General features: G+C 54.2%; 2 protein-coding genes across 3 annotated transcripts in view; one reads left to right on the plus strand and one right to left on the minus strand.

Annotated features, from left to right (window-relative positions):
• The first annotated feature begins 4,750 nt into the window (after positions 1–4,750).
• Positions 4,751–11,664, plus strand: KCNK15 (potassium two pore domain channel subfamily K member 15). Its single transcript, XM_017541153.2, has 3 exons — positions 4,751–4,762; positions 5,279–5,628; positions 9,486–11,664. The coding sequence occupies exons 1-3, from the start codon at positions 4,751–4,753 to the stop codon at positions 10,165–10,167; spliced, it is 1,044 nt and encodes a 347-aa protein (XP_017396642.1). The 3' UTR covers positions 10,168–11,664.
• The window catches only part of RIMS4 (regulating synaptic membrane exocytosis 4), a 56,280-nt gene continuing 50,583 nt past the window's right edge, over positions 11,161–16,857 (minus strand). For both annotated transcript variants that reach the window (XM_017541191.2, XM_017541189.2), the window contains exons 5-6: positions 16,248–16,387; positions 11,161–15,709 (exon numbers count right to left, since the gene is read on the minus strand). In XM_017541191.2, coding sequence (XP_017396680.1) covers positions 15,491–15,709; positions 16,248–16,387 — 359 coding nt within the window. In that variant the 3' untranslated portion in view covers positions 11,161–15,490. The remainder of the gene's footprint in view (positions 15,710–16,247; positions 16,388–16,857) is intronic.

Here is a 16,857-nt window from a genome sequence, read left to right on the forward strand (position 1 = left end):
TTGACCTAGTGATCTGCCCGCCTCGGCCTCCAAAAGTGCTGGGATTACAGGCGTGAGCCACTGCACCTGGGCAGGCTCTTTATTTGTCTTGACTCTCTCTAGCCCATGTCTTCTAAAATGCAAGTCCTGCCCCCTTTGATTCAGACATCTCTTGATTCCAATATATTATGCTGACTGGGAAAGGGAGGGGTGGTCCTTGGCAGGAATAGGTCTCTGTGAGTAGCAGCTGGGCTCAAATTGCCATATGGCAACAACTATCACCTGTAACAGCACCGTGCTAAGCTCCTCACTGACAGGGAAGGGCCGCCATCAGGAGTAAATGCTCAGCAGCTGGCTTCCCCTCTCCTTGGAATTGTGACTTTGAAAAAAAATCACTGCATCCTTCTGAGCCTCAGTGTCCTCATCTACAGGGTGGAATTAGCAGAGCCTACTGTTGGTCTGAGGATTGAATAAAGTGAGACCTGCTTTGTGCTTGGATCATACTAGCTACTCAGTCAATGTTCTTATTTACTGTAACAGAGTAACCTCCCACTCAGACCAAATAAACAGCAGGGGAAAAAATAGGGTGGGATGGGCAGAGAGAAAAGGTTCTTTTAAAAAGTGTTTTATTGTGAAAATTCTCAAATATACATGAAAGTAGAGAGAATGGCTTAGCAAACCTCCACACTCCTATCACTTAGATTTTCAAATCTAAAACAAACCACAGTAAAGGCTTTTTGTTTTTGTGTTTTTGAGACCGAGTCTCACTCTGTCACCCAGGCCAAGGTGCAGTGGCTGATGCACCAGCCTCCCCAGGCTCCGGTGACGTGATCATGACTCACTGCAGCCTCAACCTGCCCAGGCTCAAGTGATCCTCCCACCTCAGCCTCCCGAGTAGCTGGGACTACAGGCATGCACCACCATGCCAGGCTAATTTTTTTGTATTTTTTATAGAGACAAGGTTTCATCATGTGACCCAGGCTGGTCTCGAACTCCTGGGTTCAAGTGATCTGCCCACCTCAGCCTCCCAAACTGCTGTGATTATAGGCATGAGCCACCGCACCTGGCCCAGAGTAAGGGCTTTAATAACTCCATTAACTCAAAGATATGGATCCTTACAAGGCTGAAGAACAAACTCTCAATGACTCCAACTAAATGGTCACAAACACGGGTAGGGACTCCTCTGAGCAGCCTTGCCTGACACCCGTCAGAGACAGAGTCTTGTTCAGACAGTTGTCATTTGTCCCCCAAATAATATCTTCACCGGCCTGGGAGCAATGGTGCCCCCACTGGGTGTGGCTATGGTGTTTTTCTACTCAAGATTTTAGCTCCCTGGGTCCCCCAAGTCACATGGTTTGTCTTTCAATGCCCAGAAAATTATGAGAGACCCCAAATTCCTACCAGTAATGTTGCTTAAATTACCAAGAGACAGTGTTTAATTTCTTGTAAACCAGATCCCTCAATGATAATCATGCTACAGAAAGGCCACAACTGCCACCTCTAAGGAGCTGGCACCTACTGTCCCTGGACGTTAAAATAGTCCATTCTTTTAGGAGAGAGACAGGAGAGAAATCTTACTAGGGAAGCTGCCCGGTCCTCTGGCTTTCTGGAAAATTACTAGGCTATAGTCTAACTATAAAAAATCAACCTCTTAAGATCCCAGTAGCCCTAAGGAACAGGCAGTGTGGAAAAGGGCAAAGAAGAAATTAATTGGGTGGAGGGCAGCACTAACATTTGCTGGGCATACTCTGTGCTGAGCAGTTCTTCACACACTATATTTAATCCTCACGGGAATACTGTCAGGTAGACATTCCTAGCCCCAGGTCACACAAGGAAACAGGCTCAGAGAGGTGAAGTCGTTTGCCCAAGACAGAACCAAGGACTGGCTAACATGACACCCATGTTCTTTCTTGCCACTGCCCTACCCTGCACGGCCTTAGGTGAGTCCTCTCTCTCTCTTGCCCCTCAGTTTTCCTCTCCCTGAGACGGGAACGGCCTGCCTGGCTCACAAAGGCTTCAGAAAGGTCTAGACTTCCAAGTACTTAGAAGCATGCCCAGCGCCCAGCCTGGGACTGGAATTACCTTTTTTGTCGTCCTCAAAGCTGACAACCTTGGAGCTCTGAAAGAAGAAAATCCAAGGCCCCATTGAGGGACGCGGGTGTGCCTCTGGCGCGATGGGACAGAGGAAAATCACTGGGTTCCCTCAGGTCTGCAAAGGAGGAAGGGGGGGAGGAGGCAGAGGGAGTAAGTTGAAGGGGGAGGTGCCTCGGGTGTTGCTGTTTTTGGTGACTGCTCAGCTGACGGCTTTCCAACCTGAGAAACACATATACACAAAGTCTAACCTCCTCTGGCTTAAAATAGAGCCACTGAACCAAAAATGCCAAGCACAGGGCAGAGTCACCTGCCTGATGGGGCCAGACAGCTCCCCCGTGGCCCCAAAACACCCGCTCCCAGCGGGCACACCTGACCAAGCGCCTCTCAGCTGCCCATCACGGGACCCTCACAAGAGTGGGGGAGCACAGCTAGCCACAGATCCTCAGCCTCAGCACGGGGACAAGGAAAGTGAGGACCACAGAGGTGATGAGAGTGGGATAAAGCCAGCAGCATCTGGCCTGATGAGGATCATGACCTGGGGAGCCAGACAGCCCTGAGCTCAATCCTGGCTCAGCCACAGCCTGGCTGAGGACTTGGCAGCTTAAGTATCTTCTGTGTGCCTCTGTGTCCTGGGCTGTAAGGTGAGGGTCCCATGAGTGATGTCTGTGACTATGCCTAGCACGGGCAGAGTTTAGCCCTGCCCCTGCTTCTGGAAAAAGACTCGACATCCGCACACAGTTGTAAAGAGGGAGGAGAAGCAGCTACTGGATAAGGGGCACCTGGATAGCAGCACAAAACAGCTCCTATAATCCTCAGCATGGTCCTATGGGGTGAGTGTCATTACTACCGCCGTTTCTCAGATGGGAAAATTGAGGCACAGAAAGTACAAGTGTTCTGTTTGTGGGCACCCAGTAATATGGTTTGGCTCTCTGTCCCCGCCTAAATGGCATCCGGGTTGTAATCCCTGCGTGTTGAAGGAAGGACCTGGTGGGATGTGATTGAATCACGGGGGCGGTTTTCCTCATGCCGTCCTCGTGATAGTGAGTGAGTGGAGGAGCTGGACTTCAAACCCGGGTCTTATTGACTCCAGCTGTGTCCACAACCAGGTCCTCATTAACTTTCCGCTGAGTGGGCCCTGCCCTTCTGCTAAGAACAGCCACTGCCTGCATCCCCCTGTCTCCACAGGTTCTTCTCAGGCTCTTGCTGGGCTGTAAGTCCTCAGTGTCCCACCCACCCCAACTCTGGGACGTTAGCCCAGGTTTCTGCTCCTCTGAAGTCTGAGCAGAAATCGGAATATCAAACTCAGCTGATGCTGTTGCTAAAAATCAGGCTGAGGTAATGGCACCAACACCTGCTTCTGGGCCACTGAGATTCATCCTGCTTCTCGGGAGAAGAAGGGGTCCAAGATTCTCTCTACCAGGCACTGGGGCCCCATTCTGCCTGGGAACTGAGTCAGGCAGGCACCGGGTCAGACAGCCCATAGGCCAGGCGTCTGCTCACTTGTGATATCTGTAACAGTGGCTCACACTTCTAAACAAATCCTCAGGGCCAAGGGCAGCTATCTGGCTCCACATCTATTGGTTCATTTAATCCCCACACCCACTGTGTGAGTTCCCTGTTGCTGCTGCAATAAGTTATTACAAACTTAGTGGCTTAACACAAATGTATTATCTTCTAGTTCTGCAGGGTAGAGGGCTACACAGGTCTCACTTGGCTCAAATCGAGGTGTTGGCAGGACTTCCTTTCTAGAAGTCTATACGGAAGTATGGCCTCCTCTGGGACTTGGAGGGCCTAGTCTGCAAGGATCACGACCTGGGGAGCTGCAGTCCTCAGGGGCTTAGCATACGTCAGCAACTTAACAGAAGCTCAAAACCAGGGCTCCTGACTGGGGATGGGGGTGACCCTGTAATGTGTCATTCAGCCCAGGCTTTTGTCTCCACATTCAGCCTGCTGGGGGGGGGGGGAGATGGAGCACAGGTGGCACAGGGTTTTATGGGCCAGGCCTGGAAGTGCAGACGTCATTTCTGCCCATGTTCCATGAGCTAAGGCTTGGTCCCATAGACTCCGCTAAGTGTAGAAAGACTGGGCAATGTGGCCAGCTGTGTGCCCGGCTCCACCTCCCAGAACATCCCAGATCCCCTCGTCTCTCTCCATCTTCACACATTGGGATACACTGGCCTTTGAACTGGCCTCCACTCTTAGCCACCATCCCTTTTCCCCATGACAGCCAGGGGCTCTTTTAAAAAACATGAATCAGATCACTGTGTTGTTGCGTGTATGTGTGCACCTGTGTTTGTAATACAGCCTTTCCATGGCTTTCAATAGACCCACATAAGGGCTTGTAAGAAAGACATTGTGTGAAGTTGCCTCTTTGTCTTCCTTCTGCTCCCCCAAAGTTTCCGCACCCCAGTTCTCTGGGCTCCAGCAGCACTGGCTTCCCTGCTGTTCTGGCTGCCACGCCAAGCCATGCTCAGTTCTGCTTTTAAGCAGAAAGTTGCACTTGCTGCCTGGATTCTCTCCCCAGTCACTCCTCGGCGATTTCCCCACCACCTTAGGTGCTGGGTTCACCTTCCTAAGGAATGATCGTCTTTCCTTCTCTATCACTCTTACCTTAAAACAACTGTTTGTTTGTTAGCCGGCCCTCCTTACTAGGGTATCACCTTTATTTGCAATAGTAATGTTTGCACCGGTAGGTGCTTGGTAAATATTTGAGGGAAGGGAAGGGGAGGGGAGGAGAGGGAAGAAGGAAGGGAAGAGGAGAAGGAAGGGAGAAAGAAGGGAGAGGGAAGAAAAGGAAGGGAAAGGAGGGAGGAAAGAAGGGAGGGAAGAAGGAAAAGAAGGGAGGAAGAGGGAGGGAGGGAAGGAAGGAAGGGGAGAGAGAGAAGGAAAGGAAGGGAGGGAAGGAAGGAGAGAGAAAGGAAGGGAAGGAAGGGGGAGGAAGGGGGAAAGGAGGGAGGGAGGGATGGAGTGAGGAAGAAAGGATGACTGGCACAGGTCACAGCATGAGTTAGTGGTGGGACAGGACTTCCGCAAGCCCGGGATTTGGGCCTTTGCTTCAGATGTCACTGGTTGCAGACACATGAACCCCGGGCAGGCGCGTGGAAGGCGGACAGGGGAGCGGTTCTCCGGGCCCCCACCGTGGCGATCCCAGCCTCCAGGTGCCCCGCAGCCGCCCCACCCCGCCCGTCACACCCTTGCCGCGTAGGCCGGGGATGGAGGGGGCGGAGCGCGCGGTCCGGGCACGGAGCAGGTCGGGGCCGGGCGGGTACCGGGGCCAGGGCACCATGCGGAGGCCGGGCTGGTCCTGTGCACCCGGTGCTACCTGCTGGTGGGCGCCGCCGTCTTCGACGCGCTCGAGTCCGAGGCCGAGAGCGGCCGCCAGCGGCTGCTGGTCCAGAAGCGGGGCGCGCTGCGGTGGAAGTTCGGCTTCTCGGCGGAGGACTACCGCGAGCTGGAGCGCCTGGCGCTAGGCCGAGCCCCACCGCGCCGCCGCCAGTGGAAGTTCGCTGGCTCCTTCTGCTTCGCCATCACCGTCATCACTACCCTCGGTGAGCCGCCCGGAGCCTCCCTCCATGTCTGCTCCAGCCCCAGCCGCCTGGGGTGCCTCTGGGTTTCGGTCCCACCTCTGCCCCCGCCCAGCTGAGCTACTTCGGACGGGTCATTTCGGTCCACCGAGCCTCCCTAGTCTCCTTCGCCTCGCTCTGCTGAATGGAGCTGTGAGCCCACGCAGGCAGGGACCAGAGGAATCAGTAAATCGAGTTTGCCAAGAGGCTGAGCCGGGAGTGCTCGGAAAACGTCCCAGGGGCCTGGAGACAGATGAAGGGGGACTGGCTGGGAGACCAAGTGGCTGGAGTTGCTTTTCCTTGCCTGGTTGCATCACACTTGCTGTGTGACCTTAGACAAGTTGCTCAACCTCTCTGAACCATAGTTTTCTCCTCTGTAAAAACAGTGTGGCTAATGGGCCTTATCTTAGGGTTGCGGTATTTGCACCCTCCAGGAGGCCAACTATGCAGAAAGTTTTAGCACAGGGCCTGTGCTAAAACATGACACATACAGAGCACTACAAAGATCGATTTTTGATTATTACAGTTGTTCCCCCCCACCCCGCCACCCCTCTATTATAATTGTTATTGTTACCCCATGAGAATGGGGACCTAGTTTGTCTTAGTCACTGCTGTATGACCAGTGCCTAGGGTGCAATAGATGCTCAATCAATACTTGTTAAAGGAATGACGAATAACCACAGGCTCGGGACCTTGCCCTCAGGGATGCAGAGCAGTTCCTCTGCCGCATCTGGACCACCAGCTGTTGCCATGACTACCATCTGGCTGGTACCTGCTGAGCCTAAGTCTGGGGGAACAGGAAGGAGAGAAGCGGGCTCTGCAGGGCTCTAAGCTTGGTGTCAGGCACTCCCCAGGCTCCAGCTGTGAGCGTCCAGGCACCCCATCTAGGGCTTGGACCACCAGCCTGAAAGCCAGTGCCTTGGACAAAGTTTCTCCAATAATGCTCTTGCAAGTGAATGTGAGCTGTGGGTTTTGCAGTGGAGTTAAAAGCATGAGTTCTGCAATGACAGAGATTGGAGTTCTGGTCTCGTCTCTATTGCCACCTGCCTTCTCTGGCAATTGATTTTTATCTGTTCGAGCCCTGGTTTCCCCAAAGGCAAAATGCAATTGTTCCTACCTCACTGAGTGGTTGCCAGGTTTCAGTGAGGCCAAGCATGTAACATGCTTGGCACACTGCCTGAGGCCAAGTAGGCACTATTCATTAGTAGTAATAATTCATTATTTATCAACATGGCCCCAGTTCTTATTCAGCTCTTTTCTCCCTCCTGTCCACATGGACACCCCTGCTTCCCTATCTTGATAAAGCCTGAGACCCTCCTAGTTACTGTGCCCATTGCTTTGGGATGCCATCAACCTGTTCTCTCTGCCTTTTTCCACATTCTTTGGAGGCTTACCAGGTGGGTTTGGCCTCTTATCCCGGTTCTTCACCTCTGAGGTACATCTGGGAGGCTGAGGTAAGAGACTTAAGTGGAAACAAGAGAAAATTTGCCTTTTCTGGCCACTTGGGGGCACCACCACCTACTGTGGTCCAGTCTGCTAAACCAGCCTTTCAGAGAGCCAGGTGCTAGGGCCCAGGAATTTGGGCTTTGCTTGGATGGGAGAGAGACACTGAAGCTCAGGCCTGTGGCCTTTGGGCAGTTTTGGCCCTTTTAATCTAGTTTTCTTATCTATAAAATGGGAATAATAACATGTCATATAGTCATTGGGAGGGTTAAGCCTGATAATCCATGCACAGCACCTACATGGATTAGCTCCTGTCATTATCATTATTACCATTCTTCATTTCACTCTCTGCCAAAACTTGGCACAGCCCCAAACAGATGGAAGCCTCTTATTTCTAAAGAGGCTCCTCTGTTTCTCACTAGCGCCCCCTTCAACTTGGCTTGATTCAAGAAACTTGCATTGAGCTTCTAGTCTATGTCAGGCTTGGGGCAGGACCCTGGTGATGGGGACTATAGAGAGGTGACCACCACCGTCCCTACCCTAGAGATCTCAAAGCCGAGTGATGAGCAGATCCCCTTTCTCCCAAATAACAGAGAGGCAACGTGATAGGGCTATGCAACAGAAATGCGGAAGTGGAGCCACAGGCCTTTTGTAGTGCTGAGATTTTGAATAAGTTATATATGCACACAGCACACATTTCACAGGGTACAAAGGGGCATGGAACGAAAAGGAAGTCTCCCTCCCACCCTGTCTCTCAGCCCATAAAATCTTCTCGGGTTAAATATAGTTACCAGTTTTGTGTGTGTCCTTCTAGATAAATTCTTTGCCTATATATTCCTTTAAAACACACGCACATATTGTGTAGACATTATACACACAGTTTTGTCTTTCTTTTTTTGCTCAATATATGTTGGCGATGTTTTTATGTCAGTCTCTAAGGAGCTGCGTCATCTTGTTTGTAGGGTTTCTCAGCCTTGGAACTGTTGACATTTGGGGCAGTGGGGACTGTCCTGTGCACTGCAAGGTGTTTAGCAGTGTCCCTGGCCTCTCCTTTCTAGATGCCAACCTCACAGAGTCATCCCCACTCCCCACCCTCATTTGTGACAGCCAGAATGTCTCCAGATGTTACCAAATGTCCCCTTAAGGGCAAAACCACTCTTGATTGAGAACTGCTACTGCGTAGGATCCCATGGTTTGGATGGCACTGTAGTTTATTTAACCAGGTCCCTTTCGATGGACACTTACCGTGTTTCTCATTTTCACTATGACCGACAGTGTTGCAATGATGACCCACATGCACACATTTTTACGCATGTGTGTATATTGAAGGGCTAACTTCCTCACTGCAGAACTACCTTGGTCAAAGGATTTGTATTTTGTACTTTTTGGCAGGTAGGGTCAATGTCTTAGAGGAGGCACATTCTTTTTGGGAAGATCCACCTGACTGTTCCTGGGGTACAGGCTCCTTTGAGAGTACCATGAAAGTGACTGCTCCTCTTTCCAGGAAAAGACACACAATGAGATGCCCATTCATTCCCCTGCCATAGCACTGTGTTCCAGGACTCAAGGATGCTCAGTCATGTTTAAATTCCCTACAGTAGTTGAGGGGACCCCGTGAAGAATTGCCACACCAGACAATCAGAACCAAAAGGTGTTTAAGTGAGGGCAGGCTGAGCAGTGGAGGGAGAGGCCGAAGCTGGGAGAGGTAGTCCAGGGGAAAAGGCAGGAGAAAAGGCATGTGGAAGGGACATGCTGGTTGGGGAAACAGCTCGGGGTGTAGCTGGAAAGTGTGGAAAGTTTTGCTTCTTTTTTTCCTCAAGGCATAATTTACATACAGTAGAACTCACCGTTTTCCTGTGCACACGCCTGTGAGTTCTGACAAATGAATACCTGTCGTGTAACTGCAGCCGCGACCAAGACAGAACATTGCCATCGACCCCCAAAATTCTTCCATGCCTTCTGTAGTTAAGCCCACCTCCAACCCCAGCTACTGGCAACCAACCACAGATCTGTTCTCTGTCGCCAGTTTTGCCACTTCCAGATTGTCATTCACATGGAACCATGCGGTCTGTAGGCTTTCGAGCTTGCCTTCCTCCGCTCAGCTGGAGACATCTGAGATCCATCCTTGGTTGCCGCAAGGTTACAGGAGTTCATTCAGTTTGCTGAAAAGAATTCCAGTGTTTGGATGCGCCACAGGTTGTTTAACCATTCCCTAGTCGAGGGACACTGGTTGTCTGCGGTTTGGGGTGAAGATGAATAACCACGCCACGTTTTAGAGCTGGGGAATGACCTGGTTAGGACTAGTATTTGCAGGTGCGCAGCCAGCCCCGGGGGTGGGGAGGGACTGCAGTCAGCTGGAGCTGAGCTCACCAGCCCTCCCGTCTGCTCTCCCTGCGCTGGGTACAGCCACGCCGCGCCGGGCACAGACTCCGGCAAGGGCTTCTGCATGTTCTACGCGCTCCTGGGCACCCCCCTGACGCTGGTCACCTTCCAGAGCCTGGGCGAGCGGCTGAACGCGGTGGTGCGGTGCCTCCTGCTGGCGGCCAAGCGCTGCCTGGGCCTGCGGCGGCCGCGCGTCCACAGAGAACCTGGTGGTGGTCTGGCTGTGGCGTGCGCCACCACCCTGGCCCTTGGGGCCGTCGCCTTCGCGCACTTCGAGGGCTGGGCCTTTTTCCACGCCTACTACTACTGCTTCATCGCCCTCACCACCATCGGCTTCGGCGACTTCGTGGCGCTGCAGAGGAAGCCCCCCTACGTGGCCTTCAGCTTCCTCTATATCCTCCTGGGGCTCGCGGTTATTGGCGCCTTCCTCAACCTCGTGGTCCTGCGTTTCCTTGCTGCCAGCTTGGATGGGTCCGAGCACGCGGCCCGCGGCCCCAGCCCGCGCCACCAGGGGGCGCTCGAGAGCCGCGGCCCCACATTGCCCCGCCGCCCGGCAGGCTCCGGCGGCTCAGCCTCTGTCTCCTGCCACGTGCACCAGCTGGAGAAGTGCGTCCGCCACAACCTGGGCTTCTCACCCTCCTCGAGCACGGGGGTCGTGCGCGGCAGGCAGGCACCCAGGCCTGGGGCCCAGCGGAAATCCATCTGACAACCCCACCCGGGTTGGGTTGAATCTGAAACGGGAGGGTCTGGCTTCAGCTATCCAGGCACCCTCCCCAGGGATTGGAGACATATGAGGGGCCTCCGGACAGTCTTCAGCTACACACAATTTCTCATTACCTTCTGTGGCCAAGTCCCCTCCCTCCTCTCCAAAAATATATTACAGTCACATCATAAGCACAAACCAGGCTCGAGGGTCACCCTGTTGCAGCAAACTCCTTGTAATCCAAATTGCATGAGGGAGTGGCCACATCAGCACCTGGGCGAGGCTCTGCACAGGTGCATGCCAGAGTCTTGCTCTAGAAAGGCCCTCTAGAGCAACTTTTCTGTTGTGAAGAGGCTGGTTTTCTGAGTCGCAGTTGAAATGTGCAACTTTCAACACTGGAATCTTCGCTGGAATTAGTGAGGTCAGATGCTTACCCTACAAGAAGCATGGGGAACAAAGGTGGACCAAATGGGACAGTGTACAGTCCAGTGTGGACAAGTGGGTCAGTATCTGCACTTCTTAAACGATCTCTCGTTCCCTGCCCAGTGTGTAGAGTAGAATCAGCCCATGTGTGAATGATGGCCTCTTTCCCCCATACGGCTGATGCTCTTTGTGGCCAGCCCCACTTCGGGACGAGGAAGGCCTTGCTGTCACCACCCACCATGTCACTGGGGCCACCTGGACACAGCAGAATGCCATGGAATGAGCTCTCTTCTGCGTCACGTCAATCACCAGCAATGTGACCTTGGAGAATTGCATCCCATCCCAGGACCTCAGTTTCCACATCTGTAGAACAACTGGGTTCATCCAGAACCCTGCTCCCTGTTGTGCATCTCTAACAGGACTTTCTGGAGCAGGTCCCTGCACCATAAGGGGGCAGAGACAAAGCCTGAGGTGTGGCATCCTGGCACCCTGTGGCACTCAGCCCCTCCAAACACCCCCTTCCCTTGGCTTCCCAGACAGGACTGTCTCAACAAAAAGCATGAGTGAGCCAGGTTAGAAAAGCCAAAAACTTTAATTTTTAACATGAGCTACATGGTCATGAACACAATGCAACGTGACCCCACTCCAACCCAGGGGCCCCAGAAACCCTCCCTCCCTAAAGGCCTGGTTGGCTTCTGCTTTAAGAGAAGGAATGAGGGAAAGGTGGGTGGATGGAGAGGCTCCCAGCCTGAGGACCTGGGTCCTGCCTTCCCGCCACTCGCCCAGGAGGCAGTCAGAGAGTGAAAGGGCTCCAGAGGTGATGCCACAGCCCTGGGTTTGGCTCCACTCTGACCTCACAGAAGCGCTGGGTTAGACGGGCACCATCAGCCCACCCCACAGGCTTGGCATCGGGTGAGCTCGTGGACGTGAATGCTTTCCATCCACACTGAGGTGCTGCTCCACAGACATGGGGCCCTCCCAGAGGGCCTTGGAGTCACCATGGGGGAATGGGGAGGGGACTCCATCCCAGGGCCTGACACAGCACTGCTGCTCAATAAATAAATGCAGGTGACCTTGCCTGACGCAACAGCTGTGCCTCCAGAGGGGGTGAGCTTCGGTGCTGTTTCTGACACGGAGATGCACCCAGGAGCTCCTGGCTAAAGGAACTGGATCTTGAATTGGCTTTTGAAGTGCACAACCACCCCCTAAGATATCGGCTCCATCTCTGAGTGTAAAAGAGTGAACTCTGGGCTGCTGGAGAACCAAGCTCCAGTGCTGCCCACCCACTAACACAGTGGGACCTGAGGCAAGCACCTTCCCTCCCAGGACCTCAGCTGCCTGCTCTGAATCAGGGATGATGGCACAGGCCACACCTACTCCCCAGTGGCTCTTGTGAGGGCCAAAGGGCACACTCGAGGTAAAAGCATTCTGAAAACCAAGTCTGCAAAGCACAACAGGAAGGCCAGGTCTCACTGCATCTGAAGGTTTGGGGAGGACTTCCCTAAAATGAGGCGCCCACAGCTGCTCCCATTCGCTCACTGCCCCAGGCAGGAGCTGCCGTTTCCTAACTCTCTCCAGTTGGTCCTGCAGAGGCTATGGCCCCTTAGCAGGAACCTCCACCCAGGCATCAAGGTCTGGACCCCATCCTGTGTAACCTCAGTCAGCTGGGCCAGCCCCACAGGATAGCTGTCTCCCTGGCAACCTCTTCCCCCTACCCAGGCCCAGAGAAGTCACTGGCTTATAGAGATGGAGCCCAGCAGGGCTGTGCAGCCAGGGCATAGAGGCCAGGAATCCTTGTCCCAGCAGACACACCCTGGAGCAACATCTCCTGTCGCCTGAAGCACAGTGGAGCCCCTTATTTTTCCCCCTTTGCGCCTTTGCTGAGGGGTCTTGTGTGAGTCACTTCCTGTTTCTGGGCCTCGGTTTCCCAATTTCTCAGATGGGCTACAACTTGTCCTGCCCATCTTTTGGGGGCCAGTAGGCTTCAAAAAAAGAAGGGAGAAGGAGGTGTGGGCCCCACCTCACACTGCCCTGGCTCCGGCTCAGCCTCTGTTGGGAGGAGGGGGCCCAGGCTGGGGATGCCACTGAACACACAGGTGATTCCAGGGGTGGCTTTTCCCCCAAGCTGGGTCTTGATTTGTCTGTAAAATGGAAATGGACTAATGGTCCCAAAGGCCCTTCCCCTTTACTATGCAAAGGGGGTTCTAGAGAAGGAAAGTGGAGATGGCTCCTTCCCGTGGTATCCTGCGTGTGATCTTGGCCCAGGGATTGAAAAAAGTCACTCCCTGGGGGCCACAGCCCCTTAAGGGCCCCCAGTGCCACCCTCTCTGCTCCTCTTCAAACAGTACAGCCTGAGTCAGCAAGGGGCCAGGCAGCAGTGGGGACAGGATGGGCTTGAAGCTTCTCCAAAGCTAATGATGAAAACGTCACTCCCCTCCCCAAACCCCCATCCCTTGGTGACGACAGACCGTGGTTCCCACACCCAATGGTCACAGCCCCTGGGAAGGGGGCACATGCTCACGATGATACAAAGAAACAGGGCTCCAGCCCCCAGCTGCTCCACCCCTCCAGGAGGTGAGCGAGATTTCACAGAACAAACAAGAAAATCATTGAGGGGGCTCTCATTGACCACCCCCAGGTGTTGTTATTGCTTCGGAGCTCTCTCTCTCTTTATGAAGGCTGTGCAGACACCAGGGGAAGGGCTCAGGCTGTCAGGGCCAAGCCCCTGCTCCCTCTGGTTGAGACAGCCAGAGTCTGCCCTGTTTTTGAAGAGCTACCCCTGAACCACCACAGCGACGATGGCTGGAGAGAGAAGGTGCTCTCCTGGCTCAAAATATTCCAGTGGTGAATAATAAACGAATAGCAGAGAAATCACACTGGTTAAAAAAACAAATAGGCGAGAGGCTGATTCTGCGCCTTGAATGCCAGTCCCTCCAGAGCCCTGCTCCTTCCGTCCCCAACCTTGGGATTCCACCCGTCACAATCCCAGGAAGCTCTGAAGACCTCCTGGGTAAGGGAGCATCTCCATCTCCACTTCCCAGTGCAGGGTAAGCAGCTCTGTGGAGGTGACATACATCAACCAGAACTTTAAAGGATACCCAGGGCTTACATAGGCTAAGGGAAGGGAAGAATTTCCAGGTAGAAGGAGTCACCTGGTGGGACAGGGGCCAGGACCAGGACCAGGACCAGAAAGGGGGTGGGACCAAAGGCAGCCTGGGTGTCCTCAGGGGAAAATGACACCCTCCAATGGAGACCAGGCCCCCTCTGCCAAGGTCCTACAACCCTCAGGAGTGCCTCATAAAGAAAGTCAGTACCAAGAATAATAAATCAGAACATCTGAGTATAACAGGCAGCTCCAGCTATAACCCTACAGGGGAGAAGGGGAGGAAGGGGAAGGAGGAGGAGAGGCTGGCCTCCCGTGAGCCAGGCTGCCCCATCTAGGCCCAGGCCAGCGAGGAGACAGTGGTCTCCTGGAATGTACGTGAGTCTCCTCTCCACCCCTGTCCTGGGACTTGGCAAGGACTATGCATGAGCTAAGAACGGGCCCCAGGGCTTGGAACACTAACTCTACCTAGCTAACCCAGACTACGCCCTACACAGCAGGGACTAGGTAAAGAGTGGCAGGCTTCTGGGTGCCTCCCAGGGGAGGTGGCAGAAATGTGCTTCTATCAAGAGGGGCCAGCCTCCATCCTCCCTTGCATGCAAAAGGGTTCCCGCAGGCCCCAGGGAGGGCTGGGCTGAGAAGGCAGCTACCCAGGCCTGCTGGAAAAGGAATCTCCCAGTTCTCACATGCACGTCTCTTCACTCTTTCTCTCCTATCACCATCTTTCCTTCAGCCAAGGTAACTGAGGCCGGGGCAGTGCGTTCTGCCCTTAGTATAGGATGGTTTGTTTAAAAAGACTAAAATGGGGGGCTCTGTTTTCCTCCCCAGACCCCTGGCCTGGAGGCAGAAGGGGTAGACAAGATAACCTTCGACCTCATCTAACAAGGAGGGGTCCTCCAATTTGAGAAACCCTTATCTTGGCACCACCAGTCCCAATCCCAACTTTCCTTAGCCTCCCCCTCCAATACAGCACCCTCCGAACACTCTCTAGGGCTGGGGTCTGGAAACTCAGGTTCCACGGCTCCTCCGCCAGAACCACAGACAACATTCTTTCCAGTCCACCAATGGTTCCCAAACTAGCTTGTTGTGACCCCTGGAGTGAGGCACCTAGGGGTCTGTGCCAGGCCCCTGGTACCTCCTCCTTTCCTTTGGTCCCTGCTGAACCCCAATTCCTAGAGCCACCAGAAGAAGGGCAGGCAGGAGGGGACGGACAGATGGACTCGGACAGGCTGCGGCAAAGCTCCTTCCACGGGCAGGCAGAGGGAAGCCCAAGCTCCTCTTCAAGTGGGGACTCTGGGCCCCCAGGAGCTAGCTCCGGATCCTTGCAAAGCTGCCCCTTCATCTCTGGGGCAGGAGTAGCTGCCTGAACCGGGTGCCGCAGGAAAGACACTTGCTGGTAATTGGCACCATGGAGATGGCCGGCTGGGTTCTGGACTTGGCTCTGGGCAGCAAGCTTCCGAGGAGGCAAAAAGGGGGAAAAGTTGGACAGAGTCTGGGACGGGAGAGTGGTCTGCTCTGCCACCTCAGTCTTTCCTTTCTCCACACTGCAGCCACATCCACCAGGTCAAGAACCGGCCAAGTCAAAAATGTAGCCAATCCCGTTGGGAGAGGGAAGGTCTCAGGGGGTAGGAGGCAAAGAAGGGGTGAGGAGGGGCCCAAGGGGGGCAGGTCTCCCCATTCTGCTTCCCCACTGTGGGGGAGAGCCCCGTCCTCCTGTTCAATGTGCCCCTGGGCCTGGGGTCCCAGGTCAGGGCTGGGTGGTCTCCAGGCCATCTTGGGGAACCCCTCCCCATCCCAGCACTAAGATCGCTCTCCGCAGGGCCCCACGGTGCTCTCGAGGGACAACTGGGATGCCTGCCGGAGCAGGGGGCCTGTGGCTGGGTCCACCATGGAGGAGGTGGGGAAGAGCTTGTACCAGCCCACAGCCAGGGTGGTCAAGTCCAGCTCCTCCAGCAGCACGCGGGCCACACCCATGAACTGCTTCCGCTCCATCCGCCCGTAGTTCCCCCACACGATCACCTGCAGGGTTTAAGAGACACAGTGGTTCAAACCCCGCCAGTGCCACTCACAGGCCCAGAAGCAGAACCTGGATCGTCCCCCATGCCTAATCCATCTCAGTCCTATGATTTCTACCTCCTTAAAACTGCAATTCCTCAACAGGCCCTTCTTATCACTGGGCACCACGCCAAGACCCTGGCCTCCAGAAGTTGTTGATGGTGATGAGGGTGGTGATGGTGATGACGGTAATGGCAGCCATGGGCAGAGCACTTGTGTAGGCAAAACTGCAAGAACTTTTCCTGCACACAAGTACACATTCCACTGGCAGCAGAATGTTATCAGGTAGGTACTATTAGGGTCCCCACTTTACAGATGAAGTGACTGAGGGTCCCTTGTTCAAAGTTGCACAGTAAGTTGTGGAGCTCAGTTCAGCCACAGTGAACTGAGGGCCTCACCTATTTCCTCCAGGTGAGGCCCTCCAGAGACACCTCCGCCAGGGGTGCCCTCCTCTCACTCACACACACACACACACACACAAGAGCGCACCACCGCCCCTCACCTGGAGGACTTTGCCCTGGGGACTCTCGGGAAACAGCAGCACCTGGTTATACAGTGGATCCAGGGACTTGCGAGCAACTTTGGTCTTCTTCTTGGCAATGCAGACGCCATTCTCTAGCAGGTAGGCCTTGATGTAGGCCGCTGGGGACAGAGGCCAGCAGGGGTGAGTTCTAGTTTGGCCCTTAAATGGTGGGCAAAGGGTGCAACACAGGGAGGTTGCCCACCCTCTGCTGGAGATAGGTGTGCCCCCATGGAGTCTGGGGAGGACACACAGGACACATGGGGGGTGGGCAGGTACAGCTAGGCTTGGGTGTAGCCTGTCGTACCCCTCTGGTGGTCATCACTGCCTCCCCTTCCTTAGCTTACTCTGTGCTCACCTCCTTCCTCTCTCAGTCTACGACACGCCTACCCCCTCCCTGGCTTATACATCCACTGCTGACCCACTCACTCACGAAGCCTGAGCACCTATTGCATGCCAGGTACCCTGGGGTAGAACGATAAGCAGGGAAGATGGTCCCTGCCTTCCAGGAGCTCAGTCCAGTGGAGGAGAGGAACAAGGTCAACAGATAATCTCAACTGGGTCACCAGATAAACCCTAAACTACCAGTTCC

Source organism: Cebus imitator, unplaced genomic scaffold, assembly GCF_001604975.1.
Source record: "Cebus imitator isolate Cc_AM_T3 unplaced genomic scaffold, Cebus_imitator-1.0 Scaffold132, whole genome shotgun sequence".
NCBI lineage: Eukaryota > Metazoa > Chordata > Mammalia > Primates > Cebidae > Cebus > Cebus imitator.